This window comes from Protopterus annectens, chromosome 5.part0, assembly GCF_019279795.1.
Source record: "Protopterus annectens isolate FY-2018-M chromosome 5.part0, PAN1.0, whole genome shotgun sequence".
Lineage (NCBI taxonomy): Eukaryota > Metazoa > Chordata > Ceratodontiformes > Protopteridae > Protopterus > Protopterus annectens.
The window spans coordinates 1,089,126,290-1,089,149,062 of NC_056735.1; the positions used below are offsets into that span (position 1 = coordinate 1,089,126,290).

The 22,773-nt window shown below is 45.9% G+C and overlaps 1 protein-coding gene across 1 annotated transcript in view; it reads right to left on the reverse strand.

Annotated features, from left to right (window-relative positions):
* The window catches only part of MAP4K4 (mitogen-activated protein kinase kinase kinase kinase 4), a 3,343,981-nt gene that overhangs the window by 2,885,435 nt on the left and 435,773 nt on the right, over positions 1 to 22,773 (reverse strand). Inside the window, exon 6 of the mRNA XM_044071965.1 lies at positions 9,791 to 9,901. Within this exon, the coding sequence (XP_043927900.1) occupies positions 9,791 to 9,901 (111 nt within the window). The remainder of the gene's footprint in view (positions 1 to 9,790; positions 9,902 to 22,773) is intronic.

Genomic DNA, 22,773 nt, shown 5'->3' on the forward strand with positions numbered 1-22,773 from the left:
TCAGAAAGTAATTCAGTAACCGACTCGGCCGGGGCCTCCGGTGCCGAGGTAGTCGGTTGTGCGGTTTCGGTAATCGGAAGTTCCAAGGACTCGGTTTCAGCCGAGACCAAGACACTCGCGGTAGGCCTGATCGTGGTTTCAGCCGAAACTGCGGCCCGCGTGTGTCGGTCCTTGCCCTTCCGTTTCTTAACTAAATGCGAAGTCGGAGTCTCCGACGGCATCTTGTAAGCAAAACTAGCCCCAAACAATTCCTCTGCAAACTCCGACCGACGTCTAAGAGTTCGTCGGTTGAAGGAAGCACAAGCTGAACAGGCACAGACGTCGTGGTCTGGGCCTAGGCAGGGGAGGCAATAAGAGTGGAAATCCTTATGAGGTATTTGTTTCCCACAAGTTAAACAATTATTAACTTTATCTGACATTGGCTGAGGCAAGAAAGAGTCCCCAACGGGGTACTTAGCTTTTTCGAAGTCTTCGGTAGCTGAATCACAGGAGCTGGCCGACCGGCACTTGCGAACTGCTTCTGCCTCGGGCACCACGCGGCAAGAAAGACGGAGGAAAATGGCGTCAACTGATGCTTTTATACCCCAGATGCTCTGACGTCGGGGAAAGTGCGACATCAGCCGAGGCCAGACCCAGACTTTGGAATCCGGCCGACCAAAGGGCTGCCTGAGCAGGACAACCCATATGTGATGTTCTTCAAGGATGCATCTGCAGTCATCAGGAAGAACAGCAGAGGGTTTAGTAAACTGTTTGGAGGAGTTCATAATACCTCTTCTTAACATCAGAAACCTGGGTGCAGTCCCACTTAAATTCCATTATAGAAGAGAGAGCATCCCCAGAGAAAATCTCCTCAAAAGGAGAGCTTGGACTAATCCTCCTCAAAACCATAATCCAACTGAGAGGGAATCTAGGAGGAATTTGGGAAAAAACATGTACCCGTGAATTACCACATAGGTGGCAGTACACTAAACACCAAAAGTGTGATAAGAGACTTAGGGACACGTGGACAGTGGTCTCACCTTTGATAACCACATCACCACAACAGTCAGGAAATCCATCTATGTGGCACACCTCATTACTAAGGGCTTTTCATCCAGAAAAAAGGAAATCATTGTCCCACTGTACTCATCCCTCATTAGACCCATTATAGAATACAACGCCCCGTTTGGTATGTACCTCTCAAGACATCTGCAACAAATGGAAAGTCTGCAGAAATGCCTCACTAAAAGAATCACAAGCCTAAATCAGATGCCCTACACAGACTGCCTTAAAACCTCCAGCTATACTCTGTCACATATTGACTACTCACAGGCGATCTCTGCTTAACATACAAGGTCATGTCAAATCCAGGGCTGCTGGACATTCAACACTTAAAGAAATCCCAATCCCTCAGAGACACACGCTCCAGGGATCTACACCTTGTCATCACAATGAACAAAACATGCTGGAGAGATAGGCTCCTGACCCAGAGACTATCCAGACTCTGGAACAGACTGCCCATACATGACAAGCAGAGAGCCTCTTTGGCCCTCTTCAAACGGAACCTTGATGATTGGATGGGAGATAGGAAATTCACCCCGTGGAACACGTCAGTCGCCCTGCTAGACAGGGGTCCAGGGAAATAAGTACTGTGGGAAGCAATAGCCAGGGAATTGTTATGGCTAGGCTTGTATAGGCCCTAGGGCCGATAGCCTAGTACCAACCTATGAACCTCTGAATAGGCCAAGGACTCTTCACGTCCTCATCAGAAGAGTTATGATCCCTAGGCCTCTTAAGAGGAGTAGAAGACCAGGGGGGCTGGAACAGAGACTCCCTGAGGGGACTTCACAGCCAGGAGAGCATTAAATAACCCCTGTGTAAAATCCTGCCACTCACACTGAGGATCTTAAGGAGCAAGGGAATTGTGCTTTGTCTTCGGCTTCTTCCTTAAAAGGACATCAGCCCTAAACATCTTAGGAGGTTCAGACCCCTGCTGACCTCAATGTAGTGGGACTCTCTTACCTAACAAGAATCTGCAGAACACCCCTCTGATATTACAAACCTCAGCTCCCCCTAAAGATCCAAAATGGACCTCTGCAGAGCATCTAGAGATATGCATGAAGCTGATTCCACGCTGGTCTCTGAAGCAGTTGCAGCAGAGGAATCTGATGGACAAGCCGTGCGATCCTCCAGGCTTCCACCAGCCTCAAGAGATGTCCAGGGAAGGAGGTACAGCAGTAGAATGGAACAGTTAGTTATGTACTCACCATAACGTTAGATGTATGTAAGTCCATCTCACCTCACATTCTTCATTTGTGGGTTCGGAGCTGGGTTCGGCTCCGACTCGGCCTATTTACTAGCTCAAAAGTCTTTGGCTGGGCTAAGATGGTATCCCACAATACACTGCTCCACATCCTCAGATCTAGTTTGCTGCCAACAGAAGTATCGTATCCATCACACACACACACACACACACCCATAACAACAAGGTCCAACAAATTATCCAAAGGGACTCTAACATCAGAAGTACAAGGAGATCCTCCAAATCCTCCAGGCGTGGGGGACGGTGGGGGGGGGTAATGAAGAATGTGAGGCGGGATGGACTACATACATCTAACGTTATGGTGAGTACATAATTAACTGATGTTATGTAGTCCTATCTCGCCTACATTCTTCACTTATGGGACAGCGTCCCTAGCACCTACATCCTGGGTGGCTCAATGGAAAATACTCCTGAGCACTGTGGAGCCAAAAGATGATCTGCCCCTGGACACCACATCCAATTTGTAATGGGAAACAAACATGTGAGAGAAGCCCATGTTGCAGCCGCACATATATCATCCATCGATAACCTAGCCTGAAAGGATGTGGATGTGGAAACTCCTCTGGTAGAGTGTGCTCTGACTGGAAAAGGCAGGCTCTTTCCCCCTGCCTGATAAATAAAGGAGACGCAACCAGCTATCCGCCTAGAGATGCTGACCTTGGAAACTGCAGACCCCAAGCGATTCTCTGAGAATGAAATGAAGAGCTGGTCTGACTTCCGCCAATCTTTAGTCCTGTGTAGATAAAAGCATAGTTGCCTATGAACATCCAATAGATGAAACTGGTACTCTGCCTTATTGGAGAAGTTGGGGAAGAAGACCACCAGCTCAATGGACTGATTAATATTAGATACGGAAGCCACTTTGGGAAGAAAGGACGGATTTGGTCTGAGAGAGACTCTATCTTTATGGAATACCAAATATGGGGGCTTGACTGATAGGGCCTGGAGTTCTGATACTCGTCTAGCGGATGTGACAGCTATCAAAAAGGCAGATTTCCATGTAAGAAATTTTAAATCGCAGGAAGCCGCGGGCTCAAAGGGTGGGAGAGTGAAGGCCTGCAGAACAAAATTGAGGTCCCAGGGCATAACAGGTTGAGATACAGGGGGACGAAGGAGAAGAGTGCCTTTCAGGAATGCTCTACACAGCCTGTGTGCCATTAAGCTAGGTTCATAAGCCACATGATAATTTGAAATAGCCGCCAGCTGAACTTTGATGGTGGCTGAGGCAGACCCTTGGTAGAATAAATGAGACAAAAATTCCAACAGAGTGTCAATGGGGGCTGTGTAGGGGTCAATACCTTTGGACTGGGACAATATCGAAAACCTTTTCCACTTGCTAAAGTAGCTCTTCCTAGTGGGCGGCTTATGAGAGGACGAAAGAATATGGACCACGTCTGGAGAAAAATCATGACACCTAACTACGGATGGAAGTGGAGTAGCCAGGCGGTCAGCCGGAGGGTCTCCAGGGAGGAGTGGAGCTGTCCCGACATATGTGTCAGCAAGTCTGGACGAGGGTCCAGAGTCCAAGGAGCATCCACGATGTAAGGTTGAAGGAAGGGGAACCACACTTGTCGAGGCCAGTGTGGCGTGATCAGAATCAATCTGCTTCCCAAGGATAGCGCTTTCTGAATCACCCCTCGAAATAAGGGGAAACGGAGGGAAAGCATACAGCAGACCAGAGGGCCAATTGTACGCAAGAGCATCCCTTGGAGATTCCCCCGGTAGAGGGATCAGCGAGAAGTAGTTGCTGCATTTCGCATTGAGGGGGCTGGCAAACAGATCGCAGCAAGGCTGACCCCATTTGATGAATATACTTGTCTGCCACTCGGCGGTTCAGGGACCACTCGTAAGGCATGAGGATCGCCCTGCTTAGCCTGTCTGCAATCACACTGGTTTTCCCCGGGATATGCGTTGCCACCAAGGCCCGTTGGGAAGCTTTCACCCAATTCCACACTCTCATGGCTTCCCTGCATAGTGGGTACGATCTGGTTCCTCCTTGTTTGTTGAGATACCACACTACTGACATGTTGTCTGAGTGTATCGCAATAGTCCCTAGAGAGAGGACATCCTGAAGTGCCTGCAACGCTAGGAGCACTGCCCTCATCTCCAGGACATTTATGTACAAGTCTACCTCGTGCTCCTGCCATGTGCCTTGGACCATCCTGCCGAGATAATGCCCCCCCCACCCTATCTGGGAGGCGTCCGTGGTCACTGTGGCTACCGGGTTGGGTGGAACAAAGGGTTTCCCTACGTCTAAGTTTTAAGTGCATAGCCACCAACTGAGGTCCTGCTTGCATTTGCCTGTGATTAAGATAGGATGGGACAGCGGTAGTCTTTGGAAGGAGCATTGGGCGAATAGCAGCCATTGTAGGATCCTCATATGTAACCTCGCTAACGGGACCATCATGATAGTGGATGCCATTGTCCCCAGTAACTGAAGAACTAGTCTTGCCCTCACACGTGTCAGAGATCATCATCCGAACCTGTCATTGCAACACTGTGATCCTCCCCACAGGTAGGAATGCTCTCAATCGAATAGTGTCCAACTCTGCTCCTATAAATGAGACACGCTGTGAGGGTAGCAAGGCAGATTTTTTCCAGTTTACTATGATGCCTAACTGGTGACAAAGATCGATAGCAGTATCTCTGTTTTGAAGAAGAAAATGCTTGGTGGGGGCAGATAGGAGCCAGTCGTCCAGGTAAGGGAACACCTGGAATCCTTGACGTCTCAAGTGAGCTGTCACCACTGCCATGCACTTGGTGAACACCCTGGGGACTGTGGTGAGACCAAAGGGCAGGGCTCGAAACTGGAAGTGCCTGGCTCCCAGCCGGAAGCGTAGATGACATCTGGATGCTCTGTCCATTTTGATGTGGTAATAAGCATCCTTCAGGTCGGTGGAGCACATCCATACTTCCTTTCCCAATAATGGGAGAATCGATTGTAGCATGACCATCCGGAATTTGGACTTGTGTACGTAATGACTGAGTCGGCTGAGATCCAAAATGGGTCTCAGGTCCCCCATTCTTTTCGCCACCAAAAAGAATCTCGAGTAAGTCCCTAATCCGATCTGGTCTGGGGGGACTGGTTGGATGACTCCTTTTTCTAGCAGCTGAGAAACCTCTGTTGCTGCATGACCCCTTTGACTGGGTGGAACGTCTGGGATCCTTTTGACGGGGGGGGGGGGTGTGGAGTGAAATGGGATGGTGCAACCTCCGGTGATTATCCCTAATATCCATCTGTCCTGGGTGATGTTGACCCAGGCTTCTGGATACCGGGAAATTCGACCCCCGACTGTCTCCGGAGAAGCACAGCCGGGCACACCCTCAGGAATGAGTATGGGAAACCACGAAAGGAATCACGGTCCCCAGAATTGTGGGGGCCCCCTCTGCCTCTGGGGCGACGTCTCCCTGAATACGACCCCCCTCCCCTGCCTCGGGGGGGGGGGGGTCTCACCCTGTGCAGTAGGAAAAGACCTTTGAGATTTTTTGAACCACATCTTTCCCCCTCACTGAGCCTTGGGATAAGGCCTCGACGGGAGGGAAAAATGGACTCCCACAGCAGACAAGGTCTTTCCCTCTTGCTCGCACCTGGTGAGTGTGTCTTTCACTTTGATCCCGAACAAGGAGGAACCATCGAAGGGGGCATCAGTAAAGGAAGACTTAAAGGCCTCCGCAAAGTGACACAGGCATAGCCAGGCTTGACTCCTGAGGGCCACCCCTGAACTAGCCTCCCTACTAGCCCACTCGGCCGCGTACGAAATCAGTCACATGGACGAGTTAGCAATGGAGTTGAGGGTAGAGAGCTGATCGTTGACAGTCTGAGCCACCGCCTCAGGCATGTTACCCATTAGAGTATCTCCTAACTCCTTAAGGATATCTCTCTGGAGCCGCATGAAATGAGACAAATAATTCAGCGACCACAAGGTAAAGGTCGCTGAAGGCAGTGCACGCTTCCTGTACCGATCCATAGTCCTAGACTCCTTGTTAGGAGGATGAACCGAAGAGGAAGACTCAGCAACTTCCTTCTGTGTGGCAGCCGCCAGCACCATAACATCTACCGGGACTCCCTTAGTCAAAAATTCTTTCCCTTGGGAAGCAGACAAAAATTTGTTGGGGCATCGAGGAACAGGCTCCACAGAGTCAGGAGTCTCTCACACTCTCCGACAAATAAGGTCCAGGAGCTCGTCGAAGGGTGGAGACACCCAGGAGGCGGAGGGTTGAGCGCCAAACGCCTTAAGGAATACTGACTCCTCCTTGGAGGGGGTTTTTGGAGGGCCAGTCTCCTCTTAGTTTCAAGATCTCCAGTATATCTGAGAACGAAACGTCCTCAGAGGAAGACCTAGGGGATCCCTCCGATTCCTTGAGGCCAGTATCAGAAGTGAGAGACTCGTCCTGGGAGTCTATGTGCTTCTTCTTGCAAGATTTCTTTCTGGGGGGTTCCTCAGGCACAGGCTCTGAGGGCCCCTCAGAAAGAAGGGGACCACTCGTGGGGGTATCCTTAGGCCCCTGCGCTCTGCTATCCAAGGATATGTGGGTGTCAGAAGCTCTCTCCGGTGTTGTGGGGGACGGAAGAACCGATCTGAGTTAAGTAGTTGACTTAGCCAGCACGCTCTGCATAGCCTCGAAGGCAGGACCTCCCAAATCGGAGGACCGACCACCTTCCAAGGCCATGACCGGGACCGGTGTCCCCGCAGCAGAGGCACCAAGGGGGAGGCTCGGAACCAAAGGGTGTTCCGAGACATCCTCCTCGGGCCCGACCGAGGAGACACAAGTCTCGAACCCTGTGGACGAAACCAACAAGGTCGGAGCCAATGCGGGCACCGATAAACCCCGCTGGGGGGTCGGCGCTGGAGCAGGAACGTCCCTCGGAGCAGAACTTACCGGCTCCGATGACAAGGATGTGCTCGGAGGAGGAATAACAGGTACAACTAACAGAGCTGGCTCCGAAGCCGACTGGGTCAGAGCCGAGAAAAGTTTGGCCATCACCGGCGACTGTAGGAGCCTCTGCACCACCCTATCTACATCCAAATTGGAAAGCCTGGAGGATTTGGAGGAAATGGATGGAGACCTAGACCTCCCATCTGGAGAAGCTTGCCTCAAACTTGGCGACTGGCTCCGAATCGGTTCCAAAATTATCGGAGCAGACGCAGACTCAGTCGTCACAGCTACCCTCCTGCGGCCCCGATGTCGGTGGAGCCGAGGAAGCAGATATGACAATGGTAATTTTACAAGGTGGCTCTGAAACAATAGATGGAGCCGGAGACCTCTTCTTGGACTTGGAGGACTTAGACTTCGACTGGGAACCGAACCTAAATCCTCCTCAAAGGATGGTTTTAGCAGTCCCTTTAGGATCAATTTGTTTTTCCTCTCTTGGAGCACCCGAGGACTAAAGGCGTGGCAGAAACTGCACGACTCCTGAAGGTGGATGGCTCCAAGACCGTAAACACAGACCGAATGTCCATCTGTGATAGACATTTTATAGGCACACTTTGTACACTTTTTAAAGCCAGAGGGCTTATGCTCTTTTTGTTCCTTAGACATGCCAAGCAAACAACTGTAGCAGCTGCTACTGACAAAAGGCAGGAAACCGCTGACACAGAAACCAGTTAACACATAAAAACACAACCAAGGCACAGGGAAGAACCTCTAAATAAAACTGTTCTCAACTTAAAATAAGAGAGGCGCACCTAAAGACAGCCAGACAAACACCCCAAAGAGGACTAGGTCCTCTAACTTGTACGGGCCTAGCCCGAGGGAGTACGGGATACCACACACAAACACACTCGCAACCTACAAAAAGTAATGCAGCAACAACACTAATAACAACTCTAACTGAATACACACAATTAGCCAAAAATTAGCCAAAAATCTTCACAAGAAAGTTTTTTTGCAATACTTAGCCACAGCCAAGTTGAGACCACATCCGAGCTCTACAAGCGGCAAATGAGATCTGGGGATGTGGAGCAGTGTATTGTGGGATACCATCTTAGCCCAGCCAATCAAAGACTTTCGAGCTAGTAAACAGGCCGAGTCGGAGCTGACATTCGGCTCCGAACCCACAAGTGAAGAATGTAGGTGAGATAGGACTACATTACATCCTAAGTTTTTTGGCCTTCTTTGCAGATGGCTGACCCTTAGGATGGGAAGATTCTGCTACTGTACCATGCACCAATAACTTCAGACACTGGTTTTCCAGGTAGATAGATAAGGAGGAGAGATGACTATGCCTGACAAACAGGGCAAGATGTACTGTCATGAGAAGCATCCAAGCAAAACAAACACTACTTGTGACAGTCCTTATGGGAATGTCTCCTAAACTGGCATTTTCCCTTTCTGCTTGACATGTAACCTTACAAACTTATCTGAATTGGCTTGGTAACCAGCAGTCGAAGGAGCATTCAGAGTGGTGGCAATGTAGTTCTGAGGAAGGTACGTCCATACATCACCTTTATGCCCTAAGCAGTGGGCAGGCAGCATACTGTGACATACAATGTCCCTATACCAACCTACAGCTTTGGTACACTGGCCAGATGTCAGGCTAAGCTTGGCAGGGGATCTCTAATGTACGGAATACGTTAACAGTGTTAGGGAAGAACATCTGATAAGTTGGAATACCTCGACTACAGGTATGGGTAGTAGGAAACAAGCAGTAAAAAATTTACTTGGACTTTAGTTTTATAAATGCAGGTCAAATGTATATTTTATCAGCTACATTTAGCAGGGAAACCAAGGTATTTGGAACAAATAACTAGGAAGGGGAAGGGAAAGGTAAGAGTGGGATGAGGCCAAGCAGAGTTTGGACTACAGGTTAAAATCTCTCTTCCCTACCAGGTACTGTTAACAGACTGCAGTCAAAAAGAAAGGGATAGGTAGCTTCAAAGTGAAAACAGCACTGTCTGAGCTTTAGATGACTCGAAAACAGAAACTGTTGCTAAAATGTGATTATTAGTACAGCATATAAAATAATGAAAGATATCTGAAAGAATCTTAAAGTAGTACTTAAAGGCGGAGTTTACCAGAGACACACACACACACACCTACTGCGCTGTCACCCCATGCAGCTCTTGCAAAAAGTGAAGCAAGCCACAGAGAAGGGAGTACAATAAAATTATGGACATAAGAAAAAATAAATAACTTCTAACACAGCAGTTCATTCCAAAACTATTCTATAAATATACTTGGTATTCCACTCTGTGCTTAAATTAATAGAATAAAATTTAAATAAAAATATCCTGGCTAATACATCCAACATTTTTGATGAAAAGCTAAATTTTTCAGTCAGAAGCAAGATGAATACAACTTTCCCCAATGTCCAACAGCTTGTGTTAAAAAAAGAGTGAAGCTCTAATCACCATATGGATGTCAGCCAAACACATGGAAGTCATTATAAAGCAACTTTCTTCACTCTCCAAGGACAGAATGGGGAAATGAATGTTAAATGCAAACCTCAAACTATTTAAAAAGCAGTATAATGTAAAAGCAACTCACCCTTAGAATTTCTCTAGAGATGTAAGCAATCCAGTCTTCTTTCAAAGTATTGCCTTTTGTATTCTTCACCAAATCTGTGATGGAACCAGCCCCACAAAACTCCATTACAAGCTGCAAAAGGAAACATATGTTTTAGAACAATCTTATTTCCACTAGTCAAACCATGGTCATAGTACATAGCATAAAGCTGGATTATGCTGTATACATACACTAAGGCTATAAACTCACAGAAGTTGTGTCTGAGCAGCCCACCAGTAAATGCTGGTTCTATATCTTATCCTATACACCTTTAACATGGTTTAAATGCCTACCAAAGAACTGCATGCCAAAAGAAATCAAGACAGTACTCAAAAGGGTGCAAACGGTATGAAAACATCTGCATTACGGTACGCAGGCATGCATTTACAGATTAACACCTGAATCTGCCATACTGCAGTATAGTCTGACAAAGGCATCAAAACCTAAAATGACGTACAGAGTACTGTGGCATACAGGGCTAAAGCCCCAGCAATGTCAAAGATGACCAGAGACTGAATGGCAACTTGGGTACCTGTAAAAGCTGGCCAGAAAAGATGGCAGTGAATGGGTGCTATTAGCTCACTCACCCTGGGTGACAGGGAGGCAGCTGCAGCTTGTCATAAGGGTGACAATTACGGAGCACTAGATGTTACCTGAAAGCATATAAGCCTGCTGCGCACAAGCCATCACAGTGCATAAGGAACTCTGCATGCAATGTCACACTTCTGCTTGATCGACAGTAATGGTAGAGATTGGGAAGACTGCTGAGGGGGGAGGAAGGGTTATTAGGGGCAGAGGAAAAGACATTCCCCAGGACCAAGCAGCTAGCTCGCTCCCTACAAAAAGACTCTTGTAAGGGAATGGAGAGTCAATAGAGATTCCCAGGCAAGACCCAATGGGCTTGCAGGGATAGGGAATGCCCAATTCTTTAAAGAACAAATGAGCTCACTGGACGACAACAGTGGAGCCACTGGGCAAGGTCTTATGGGGGTGGGAGGTTGTCAAAATTTAGTCACACCAATACATTTATTTGCTAAGGGTTGCTTATCTATCTTTGGACTACAAAGGAAATTTAAATGCCAAATTCTGTTTTAATTTCTCCCTCAATAGGTGACTGACAGAATTCACTAATTCTACCACAGAAACAGAGCACCAGCCCTGGTAGTTATCTCCAAGTTACAGTTAAACTTCTCAATACTAAGAGATGACAATGATCCTAACAGCAGTGTAGGTGAAAGGATCAATAAAATACTGAAGTGCAAACATTAGACTAGGGAGTGATTATTCAAAGGAAATAGCTTGCTATTAACAAAAACTCAGGCCTGTATTTAAAAAATATGGACACAGTACCAGATTACATTTGCATTCAGGTACCCAGACAAATAAACCTACATTTAGCAATGAGAGCCTGGTGTTTGCTGACCTATTAGGCGCGGCAATTCAGATATTATACAACAGTTTGGTTGACGAGTTTTCTGGCAAGGATGTGGTACAAGGAACACATTCATGAGTTGGAGCACTGACAATGTGAGAAAGCAGATGCTCAGATGTCGTTCTTCCTCCTTGACCTGACAACATAAACATTGAATGGTTTGATTTTAACACAGCTCTCTTTTATTATTCTAACAAAAATATAACTTGGAGATAAAATAATAAGACAAAGGTAAGATAAACATAGCTCACAGAGGTGAAATACCCATTAATAACCATCTCCCACCCAAACAACATACACTTCTCTACAAACTTTAGAATCCTATTATCAGGAAGATTGTTTCCTACCCATTCTGAGCCTACGGTCTTCTCCCCCTCTATATTCTAATCACAACAACTTCCCTTCTTAGCTAACCACCTTTTATCTTAACTGTCATCCTTACATTCAACCTTGAAATACATGTTTTTCTCTCTTACACACTTCAAAGATGAATAATGTTATCTCTGTATATGAATACCATAAACCCACAATGTTTGCTTCACTTAGATGGAACCTTGACTATAAATTGTTAGTGTTTTCTTAAATGTTTAGATTTCTATGAACTACATACTTAAGTATCAATTACTTGCAATGTGAAGCTTTTCTCCCCGGGCCTCCACTGAAAATGGACTTGTATCCCAGTCGGACTACCCCGGTTAACAAATAATAAATAAATAAATAAGTAGTGCAAACAACTGTAATTTCATGCTTATTATAAAAGAACGAAAGAAAATGAGCAACAGACATTCATAGCATTTGGTGCAACACTTGGTTAACAGCAATTCTAATTATGTTATGTTACGCTTGGCTTTCTGATAATATGATGCTTTAGTGAGACCCGATGAATTAGTACATTCTTTCATAGCCAGGTGAAAGCACCTGCTGGGATGCCTGTAAATAAGATCCAGGGAGGGCCCATTATATTATAAATCTTTAATCACTTTATAAAGGACACTTTTTTTTTATACTGCTGAAGAGATGCTTTCCTACTTGGTCCAAACTGTTCTAGTAATTTTGTACTTTGCACTAATGTGGGTTGAGCATGGCATGAATAGCCCTCCTCTTTATAGGTTCATACTAGGCTATCTGCCCTAGGGCATTTACAAGCCTAGCCAGAGTGTGTTTGGCTTTCGCCACCCATTTTAAATTAATTTTGCTATGCCTTTTTTTGAGGTTAGTATACTATGCCTCTGTCTAACATGGACACAGAAGTGATACCCGGGGTAAACCTACGATCTCTCATCCACTCATCAAGATTCCCCTTGAAGAGAGTCAATGAGGGACTCTGCCTAACCTGGACTGGGATTTTATTCCAGAGTGAAGGGAGCCTCTGGGTTATGAATCTGTCCCTCCAGCGTGTCCTATTTATTTCAGTGCTGAGGTTCAAGTCTCTCGAGCGCGTAGCTCGATGGGATTTGGATTTTTTGAGGTACAGCATGTCCATTAATTCCGGGTTGGACATGGCTTTATACGTCAGGCACAGATCGCCTCTGAGCAGGCGGTATGCCACTGAGTAGAGCTGGAGTTTCTTTAACCGGGCAGCATATGGCATCTGTTTGAGCCCTTTGATCCTCTTGGTGAGGGTACTTTTGGGGTCTTTCCAGTTGCTGCAGGTGTCTGGTAAGGTACATCCCAAAAGGGGCATTGTACTTAATTACGGGCCTGATGAGGGATGAGTAAAGAGGCACGATGACCTCCCCTGATCTAGATGCGACTCCCTTCATGATTAGGTGGGCTATATAAAATGTTTTTCTAACCACTTTGGCCACGTGTTTGTCAAATGAGAGATTGCTATCAACTTGGGTCCCCAGGTCCCTAATTACTTCTTCAGTACTTAATGGATTACCACCTATGTGGTAATTTGTGGGCACTTTGTTTTTGCCAAAGGGGATGACTATACATTTTTTGGCATTTAGCTTGAGGCCATGGCTCTGGCCATGGCTCTGGCACCAGTTGTCTGTTTCTATGAGGCCCTTTTGGAGGATGCTTGTGTCGGCTGGAGAGTCAATTATGGCACCCAGTTTGCAGTCATCTGCAAACTTGTTCAGCCACAGTCCTTCCATGTTGGCCTGTACCTCCGAGAAATATATACCGAACAAGAGAGGTCCCAGGACTGAGCCTTATGGGACGCCACTTGTAACTGGTTTGGCGTCTGACATGGCTCCAGCAATTCTAACCATGTCGGTTCTGTCCTTGAGCCAGTTTGCAATCCATCTAGTGACATAGGGGTTTACATTTAAGCTGGTGAGCTTATCTATAATGCCCGAGTGGGGCATTGTATCGAAGGCTTTTGTGAGGCCCAGGTAGGCTGTGTGGACCACCTTCCCCTTGTCAATGGCCCTGGTGACTGTTTCAAAGAAATCAACCAGGTTTAAGAGGCAGGATCTGCCCTTAAAGCCGAACTTGGTAGGATCCAGTGTCTGTAGGTCCCCAATATCTTTATTTATGAGGTCCATGATGATCCTTTCCATAGCTTTGCAGACCAAGCTAGTCAGGCTTATGGGGCAATAGTTTCCAGGATCCGTTGAGGTACCACCTTTGTGGAGAGTGACCATTGTTGCTGTATGCCACTCTTTGGGTACATATCCTGTAGTAAGGCTGAGATTGAACAGTAGTTTTATGTTTGGGTTTAGCTCTTCTTGGAGTTCATGTAGGACGCAGCCCGGGACAACGTCTGGTCCCATTGATGCTGCGTTTTTTGCTTTGGAGAGGGAGGCTCTTACCTGAGCATCTGAGATGTCAGGGGGGCAGCACTCTGCTGGGACAGATATTTGCCCTTTTGGTGGGGAGGGGGGGGTGAAGTTTGCGCTGAACCTGTCAGCTAGGATGCTGGCAATGTCTGTGGGTTTGGTGTATTTTTTGTCATTTTGGACTAATTCTGAGCATATCTGGGAATTTCCACCCAGGTTCCTAACATAATTAAAGCCTTGTGATTATCCTTAGTGTCCTGTGCAATTTTTCTCTCGAAGCTGGCCTTAGACGACTTTATGAGTGCCCGTAGTTTTTTGCTAATACTGATCAGAGATGCCTTCCCTTTTTGGGATTTTGCTCTATCATGTAGTAGCTTCCCCCTTCTATTGTATAGTTTGTTTGTGGCTGGGGTCCACCAGACAGGAAGTCTGCCTTTGGAGGATTGGGTCTTGGTTTTATTTGGTATTGCATGATCCAATAATTCCTGAAGGTGTTCATAGAATGCGTTTATAAAGGATTCTGCAGTTTGGGCCGTATTTTCCACAGGCCCATGGGGCTTTGAAGGATTCCACCTCGGTTTTGAGGAGTGTGAAATTTGCTTTAGAGAAGTTTTTCACTGTGGTTTTCTGGGCAGGGGGTGGGGTCGGGATGTGAATATCCAGTGAGATTAGTTTTTGGTCTGATCTTACCAGTAAGGGATACACTTCTGGTCTGGAGCATAGATTCCCCATGTTGGTGATGATCAGGTCCAGTATGTTTTCCCCTCTTGTGGGAGTGGTAACAAGTTATTCCATAGCATTTGAGTTTATAAATTCTAGGAACCTTTGGGCTAGGGTGTTGGAGCTAGAGTAATGCTCCCAGTCTATGTTAGGGTAGTTGAAGTCGCCCAATATAATGGTGTTTGGAGAGACCTTCATATTTTCCAGTGTACTCAGGAAGGCCGAGTGGGGTTCCTGGGTTTGGGAGGGTGGTCTGTAGCAGGATATAAACTGGAAGGCAGTTTTACCCACTGTTAGTTGCACATGGATAGTCTCTGATGCTTCGTGCTGTGCCACCAACCTGGAGGTGTGGGTATCTTTGACGAATACTGATACCCCCCCTCCTTTTGTGGTTCAGTCCAAGTATTGGGGCCGAAAAGCATGGTATGAGGTATAACCTGGTAGTGCTGGGGTGCTCTCGGGAGCCTTGAGCCAGGTTTCTGTTACTGCACAGATATCGATGTTTCCCATGCTAAGGAGAGTTTTGAGTGCGTGCATCTTGAGGTTTAGACATCTGGCGCTGAGTAGCATTACTCTTAGTTCCTTATCCCTTGTGATACCTATGGAGGTGGGTTTGTCTTTTGAGCCTTGCCTAAAAGACGCACTATGGGGTAGCAAGAGCCTTTGCCAATATCTGAAAGCCCAGGGTGACAGGTGCAAGCCGCCCTAGCAAGCATTGTGGCTTGTCGAGCATGTCATCCCAGGCTGACAGGCATTGGATCCCCTTTGAATGACACCAATACTTAAGCCAATTGTTGAAATAGATCATCTTGTTTTCATATTGTGGCATCACTCTTGGTGAGGGTAAGACGCTACTCAAGGTCAGGGTCATACCGGCCTGGGCTACATGCTCAGAGAGCTCCTCTATGTCTCTTTTCATGTAGTCCAGGGAGGTACGTCTCAGGTCATTCACACCAGCATGGACAATGACTGAGTCATGTTTGCACTTGCCTTGGAGTGACCTGAGTGCTTGTGTTACGTGGCGGATCCTAGCACCTGACAGGCAGCTCACCGTGACCTTCTCCTTGTTCAGCCTGGTGAGCGGGACGTCGGTGTGCCTGACGACAGAGTCACCTATTACAAGTGTATCAGGTGTGTTGTTTAGCCTTAAGGGCTGTGACTGTTCGGCACACTGGCTTTGTGAGCTATGTGTTGCACGTGTTTTGTTTTGGGGTAGCGGTTGCTTGGGTGTCTGCTTTGGAGGTCTCTGCTGCTTAGGCAGATTTTTATTTAGAGCCTCCGAGTATGTTTTTGTGTGTTTATGTGTTTGGTTTGCTGTCGTGGTAGGTTTATGTGAAACTGGAATTGTAGTGAGTGTAGTTTCCTTCTCCTGACTGGTTACGCCAGTACTGAGTTGAGAGAGCTTAGCCTCCAGTTTGGCTATATGGTTGCATCTCTCACATGTGTTGGAATTTGTTGGGAGGAGGAGAGGGTTGTCTGTGTACATGAGTTAGTTGTAACATTGCCTCAAGATTCCCAGATTCACCAGCTGGACTGGAGAGGAGATTGACAAGTGACCTTTGGACATGCTAGAAAAGTATTGGGAATTCCTTTATAATTGAAAAAAAGGGCCAATGGGGAACAAGGTACTCCAGGGGAGTTTGTGAGGGTGTAGTGCTTTTAATTTTTTAGTGCTGACTTATATAATGACTTTAGTGAGCAAGTGCCAGGTAACTTAAATGCAATGTGTTACAGGTAACTTAAAAGCAAAAATGACAAACAGTAACTTTCTTTCAAGTGAAACAAGGAAATAAGTACAGTAAGCAATGCAGATATCACTAGGGATCTACAGAAGCGCTGAAAAGCCGTGTTTTAGGTGGAATTAGCGTTTCAGGGAAATAACAATCAAACAAACAACAAGCATACAAACAAAGCTAGATTCAGCAGGCCTGGATCTAGTCTATGCTACAGCAAACAAGGTGTACCAATTTCAGTAAGAAACAGTTCAAATATGCAGGCACTATAAGCCTTTAACCAGAAATTCCCAGCTCAGAAGGGCAGAGTCCAGCCTCTCCTCCCACAAGAGTGCAGACCACGAACCTTCTTAATGTAAAATAACTGGCCTGAAGCCCAAGTGCTTAAACCAGAACTAATACACTTAGAATAACAGACACTGAGCCCCCAATCAGCAGTTCCCAATCATAACTTTTCTGTTAGTGTCTTTACTTACGAACAGGTCTGGTAATAATTTAATAGTAAAATTGATGACAATGATGTCATAAGCAGTGCAGGTTAAAAAGGAGGATGAACCCTGCTGCTAGTTAATGCATTAATGAAAAGAGCTTAAAGTAACTTGTAAAGGGCTTGGTTCAGTCAGCATTACTTCAATTCCATTCTGCAAACAGCAGAAGAACACTACTCAGATTTGCAGAATACAGAATCTCTTAAGACACTGACAGCTATGTTTCTGTGTTTGTTTATTTTTTTTAGCTCTGTTAACATGCCTATTTGGGGCTTATCATGTTATGTGTGTGTGATGGGCATGTGTATTGTGTACTACAACCACACACACACACACACACCTACCTATATTTAAGTTAAACACACTCACTTGAATTCGGTCAACTTGCATACAACCAGCATTAGTTCACTGAACCCAAAATATATAATTTTTTTTAAAACAAGAAGAGTCTTTATCATCACTTAAAACACAGGCAATCATACATTTTTATTAATGAAAACAAACCATACAGACATATTTTTTAGTTGAAAACATTGTACATCACTTATAATCTATCCACCCACTGTTGGCCAAACATTGCATATCTCATTCATGTCTCCTGTTAAACCTCACTTCTCTTCCAAAACATTATTCTGCATGTATTGCTCCCACAATTTCCATTCTTTATATGCAAGTTGTTCCTATTCTTTTCTTAAGATCCCATTAACATTTGTTTATCTCGGTTACTTCGAACCCAAAATATTGATGACCAAGTGTGCATGCTCTGGGACATAACCCTAGAAAGTACAGTTGTGTACACTTACCATAAATGTAGATGTTAGAGTGTATTCACTGTTGCAGTCATTAAATTTGGGTAATCCTGCTGGCAGGTTGCCCTCAGTCGGCCTGAATTCCAAAGTCTTGGGTCCTGCGTCGGTTGCTGTCGCCTCTTCCCTGATGTCATGTCGTCAGGGGTATAAGAAATGCAGCCGACGACATCTTCAGTTTATCTTGCCCCAGATGTCAGGTGTCCTATAAAGGGTAGCCAACATTTACATATTATATATATATATATATATATATATATGTGTGTGTGTGTGTGTGTGTGTGTGTGTGTGTGTATGTATATAAAAACATACATGCACCAATATAAACTTTACCTTCATCCACAAGCAAATACACCACATAGGTTGTATAGATCAGAGAAGGAAAGATAAGTTCCAGCAGAAATAAGGGGGATGGCAGGTGGGTAACCTGGCAGGTGGGTAACCTGGACTGCAACAGTGAATACACTCGAACATCTACATTTATGGTAAGTGTACACAACTGTACTATGTTCTTCGTGTTTCACTGCTGCAGTCATTACATTTGGGTAGAGTCTCAAAGCTATGGATGGGAGGCTGGAGCTAAAGAGCATTAGGAGCGGCTATGAGGCCCTGCAGAACTGTGCTGGCAAAGCCTGCCCTGGATTAAGAGTAAAGTGGCAGATGATAATGCTTTGTACAGGTGTGCACTGAACTCCAAGTAGCAGCCTCAGAAATGTCTTTAGTTGGAACTCCCCTGAGAAAGGCTGCTGAAGTGGCTGCAGCTCTGGCTGAATGTGGCCTAATGCCCTTTGGCACTGGCTTGCCAAGTTGTGAATAGCAGAAACGAATGCAGTGGCCTATCCACTTTGAAATAGTCTGCATGGAGATGGCCTTTGTGATCCTGCAGCATATGCCATTAGTAATTGCTCTGTCTTTCTGAAAACTTTAGTTTTGTCCAAATAGAATTTAAGCTGTCTGTGTACGTCCAAAGCATGCAGAATTCTCTCCCCCTTGTTCTGTGGGTTTGGATAAAAAGTTGGCAAATTAATAGTTTGGTTAAGGGCCACACTGGGACACCACCTTAGGCATAAATTTTGGGTTTGTCCTCAGAGAGACCCTGTCTGGATAAAAAATGATAAAAGGTTCCAAAGCCATGAGTGCCTGTAGCTCTGACACTGGTCTTACAGAAGTTATTGCTAGGAACAGAGCTGTTTTCCAGGATAAAAACTTTATATCAGCAGTAGCAGCTGGCTCCAATGGAGGTAATGTGAGTTTTTCCAAGACATAATTGAGGTCCCATGCAGGTACTGGCGACCTCCTTGGAGGCCTTAAATTTTTGGCTCCTCTGAGGTACTGCCTTAATAAAGGATGAGAAAAGATTGGTGGCTCTGTATTGTAATGAGCCGAAATGGCAGAGGCATGAATTTTAATTGATGAAAAAGATAGGCCTTTGTCCAGCATCTCAGTTAAGTATTGCAAAATCTGAGGAATATTTGGTACAGCTACATCAGTTCCTTGTGCCTGGTTCCAAGCACAAAATCTCTTCCATTTTCCAGCATAAGATGTCCTATTACTAGGCCTTCTGGCTTCCAGAATGACATCCATCACAGCTTTACTGAGAGGTGTGCTTTGCATGGCTACATAATCCGCCATGCTGCCAGGTTTAGAGTCCTGAGTTGGCTGGGCAGGATCTGATAGTTTTGTTGGGACAGTAGATGAGGTATTTGAGGTAAGGTCCAGGCTGGGCATTGAGACAAGTTCCTTAAGATCGGATACCAGTACTGGCGGGGCCAGTCTGGGGCAATCAGTATCATTTTTGGTTTCTCCTGTCTGACCTTTAGGAGTACCTTGGGGAGGAGAGGCAGTGGAGGAAAGGCATATACAGATAGGTTTTTCCAGTTGAAAGAGAAGGCATCCACTTTCCATGCTTGTCTGTGATAAGTCCTTGTGCAGAATCTTTTTAGTTGGTATTTGTGAGGGGAAGCAAATAGATCTATGTCCGGGCATCCCCATTTTCTTGTTATGCTGAAGACTTGTGGATCCAGCTGCCACTCGCAGGGATCCATGAAGTTTCTGCTTAGTTCATCTGCCAGTGTATTTTCCTTTCCTGGCAGGAATTGTGCCTGCAGGTGAACTTGGTAAGTCACTGCTGTGTCCCACAAAGCCATGGCTAGTCTGCAAAGAGGGTAGGAATGTGTGCCCCCCCCTGCTTGTTTATATACCACATAACCGTGGTGTTGTCTTGTCCTGATCAGTAGTTGTCCTGGATGAAGTAGGTCCTTGAAAGCTGTCAGGGCATTTTGAACAGCTAGCATCTCTTTTTGATTGATATGTAGATGCATTTGGTTTGTGGACCAGATGCCCTGAATGCATCTTTCTGCCATGTGGGCCCCCCAGGCATAATCTGATGCATCCGTTGTTAGGTTCTGCCTGGCTGGGGGTAATGTGAATGGCTGTCCCTTGTTTTGGTGACAAGCCTTCACCCACCATCGAAACTCCTGTTGCAGGCAGGGAATGAGAGTAATCATTGTTTCCAGGCCGTGGCAATGTGACCAGACACTTTTTAGGTACCACTGAAGTGCCATCATATGCAGTCTTGCATATGGAATTAGTAGGATGCAGGATGCCATGAAGCCCAAAGACTGCAGAATTTTTCTTGCAGATAACTGGGCCTTTGTTGCCAATGTTTTGAAGTAGGTAGTCAGTTGCCTTTGTTTGTCTGGCGTGAGATAAGCCATCTGGGCAGTTGTATTTAAGCTTGCACCCAGGAATATTATCTCTTGAGAGGGTACTAGTTTTGATTTCTTTTCGTTGACTGTGTACCCTAGGCATGTTAAAAGTCTTTTCACAAACGCCAGATGCTGTAGTAGAATGTCCTTGTTCTCTGCCTGAATTAGGCAGTTGTCCAAGTAAGGATATATTTGTATTCCTCTTTGTCTGCAGAAAGCAATTACTGGTGCCAGGCACTTTGTAAAGACCCTAGGCGCAGTAGATAAGCCAAAGGGCCGTGCAGAGAATTGGTAATGAATTGAGCCAGCCATGAATCTGAGGTATCTTCTGCATGATTGCCTGATTGGTACATGCAGGTATGCCTCTTTTAGGTCAAAAGTCACGAGCCAAGCCCCTTTGCCCAGCATGGGCAGGAGCTGCTGCAAGGTCAACATTTTGAATTTTGTTATATCCAGGAATGTGTTTAGAAAAGATAGGTCCAGTATTGGTCTCCAGGCTTTGTCCTTTCTGGGTACCAAGAACTGTCTTGAGTAAAATCCTTGTCCCTGCTCTTGCTGTGGTACTTGTTGAATAGCCCCCATGTCCATGAGGGCTGAGACTTGTTTTTGTGCCTCTGCCCACTGATGTTTTGGCAGATCTGGCCAACCATTTGCCTTTGGCAGGGTATGGAAGTGAAACTTGTAGCCTTGTGACACTGTTTAGAACCCATTTGTCCTGGGTTATTATAATGTGCCAATTTTGAGAAAAAAAAGTGCTATTTTTCCCCCAAGGGGGCTGCCTGGAGATAAGTGCTTGGTGCGGGCAGGGGGAAGTGATTGGGACTGTTTCCTGTATGGTTGAGATTTGTCTTCTCCACTTCTGGAGGTAGAAGCACCCTATTGCTTTGACCTGTATGAACCTTGCACCTGGGATCTGCCTCTAGGGCGTCTGGATCTGCCCTTTTGAGGTCTGTCTGACATTGGAAAGGACCAATTCTTTGTAGGCCAGTGTCTACTAAACCTAGGTGGCTGTACTTGTAAAAAAATCTTTGACAGTTTGCATAGATTTAGCTTTGTCTTCCATTTTCTTTAACACCTCTTCTGCCTTAACACCAAAGTATAGTGCTGTAAAGGTGCATCTAATAATTTAACTTTGACATGATCAGGCAGACTTTGTTCATTTAACCAAGCATGTCTACTAATTACAGAACCCGTAACTGCGGCCCTGCAGGAGGCCTCCAAAGAATGAAAATCAAATTGCAAGGTATGCTTTCCAACTTGCTCAGCTGCATGCAATAAATCCTGCATTTCCTTGTTTTCTGCACATTCAGAGTTTAACAACATTTTCTGTTTAAGCAATGTCATGACATGTTGCTGATATTTGAGCATATGAAACTGACAGTTTAAGGCCCTTATAGCCAAGGTAGCAGATGTGTAAACCTTTTTTCCCCATCTATCCAGTGCCCTAGAACCTCTGTCAGAGGGGGTAGGGTTTTTTGCCGCGGAAGCCTTAACCCCTTTGGGACCCTGTGAAATAGTCCCTGGGTCTGCAGTAGGGTTTTTGAAAAGGAATTTATGAAAGTCAGGAACCCTGTAATATCTGTCAGGCTTAACTGGAGCTGGAGGTAAGGAGTCAGGGGTCAGACTAGACTCTGAAAACACATCATCTACAATGTCCAACACAGGTGGAATGGCAAGAGGCCTGTGTTGAGGTAGTAAAAGGAAGTCCCTGAGCCTCTTTTTAGATACTGAAAAATCTTGGCTCTCCCAGTGGAAATGCTCCCTCATGGTATGCAAGGTTTCCCCAAAAGAATAGTCCTCAGGAGGAGAAGCTGAAGGAATAGATTCTTCAGCATCAGAATCCTCATAGGGGGCAAGGGAATATTCCTGATCAGAAGAGGAATCAGAATAAATGGAAACTTGATCTGAAGATTCATAGTCTGTCTCTTGCCTAGGCCTCTTATGAGGAGGGGGATGGGAACCCCTGATCAAGATAATCAAGTCTTCGGCCATTATGAGCATCTGTTTTTTGGGCATGGAGGCCTGCCAATGTGGCTCTTGAGCTTGTTTTTTTTGTCTATGAAGGTGCTTCAGTCTTTGCCTTTGAAGTCGGTTTAATGTATAGATGTTTAGGTCTGAATACACCCTTAGAAGCCGGTGCCTGCTCAGCGGCTCCAGACCCATCTGAGGGAATAGTGTCAGAGGCTCCAATATTTTGGGATCCCAGCGGCATAGCCGACTCCACGTGGGAGTTGGTAGTGGCCTGCGATTCTAAAGTAGCGGGCGTCAGGGGCTGCTAAAGTGCCTCACTGAGAACCAGCGAATGGCTTAGGAGAAGCTTTGTCGTCGGTTTTGGGCCTCGGCTGTTTA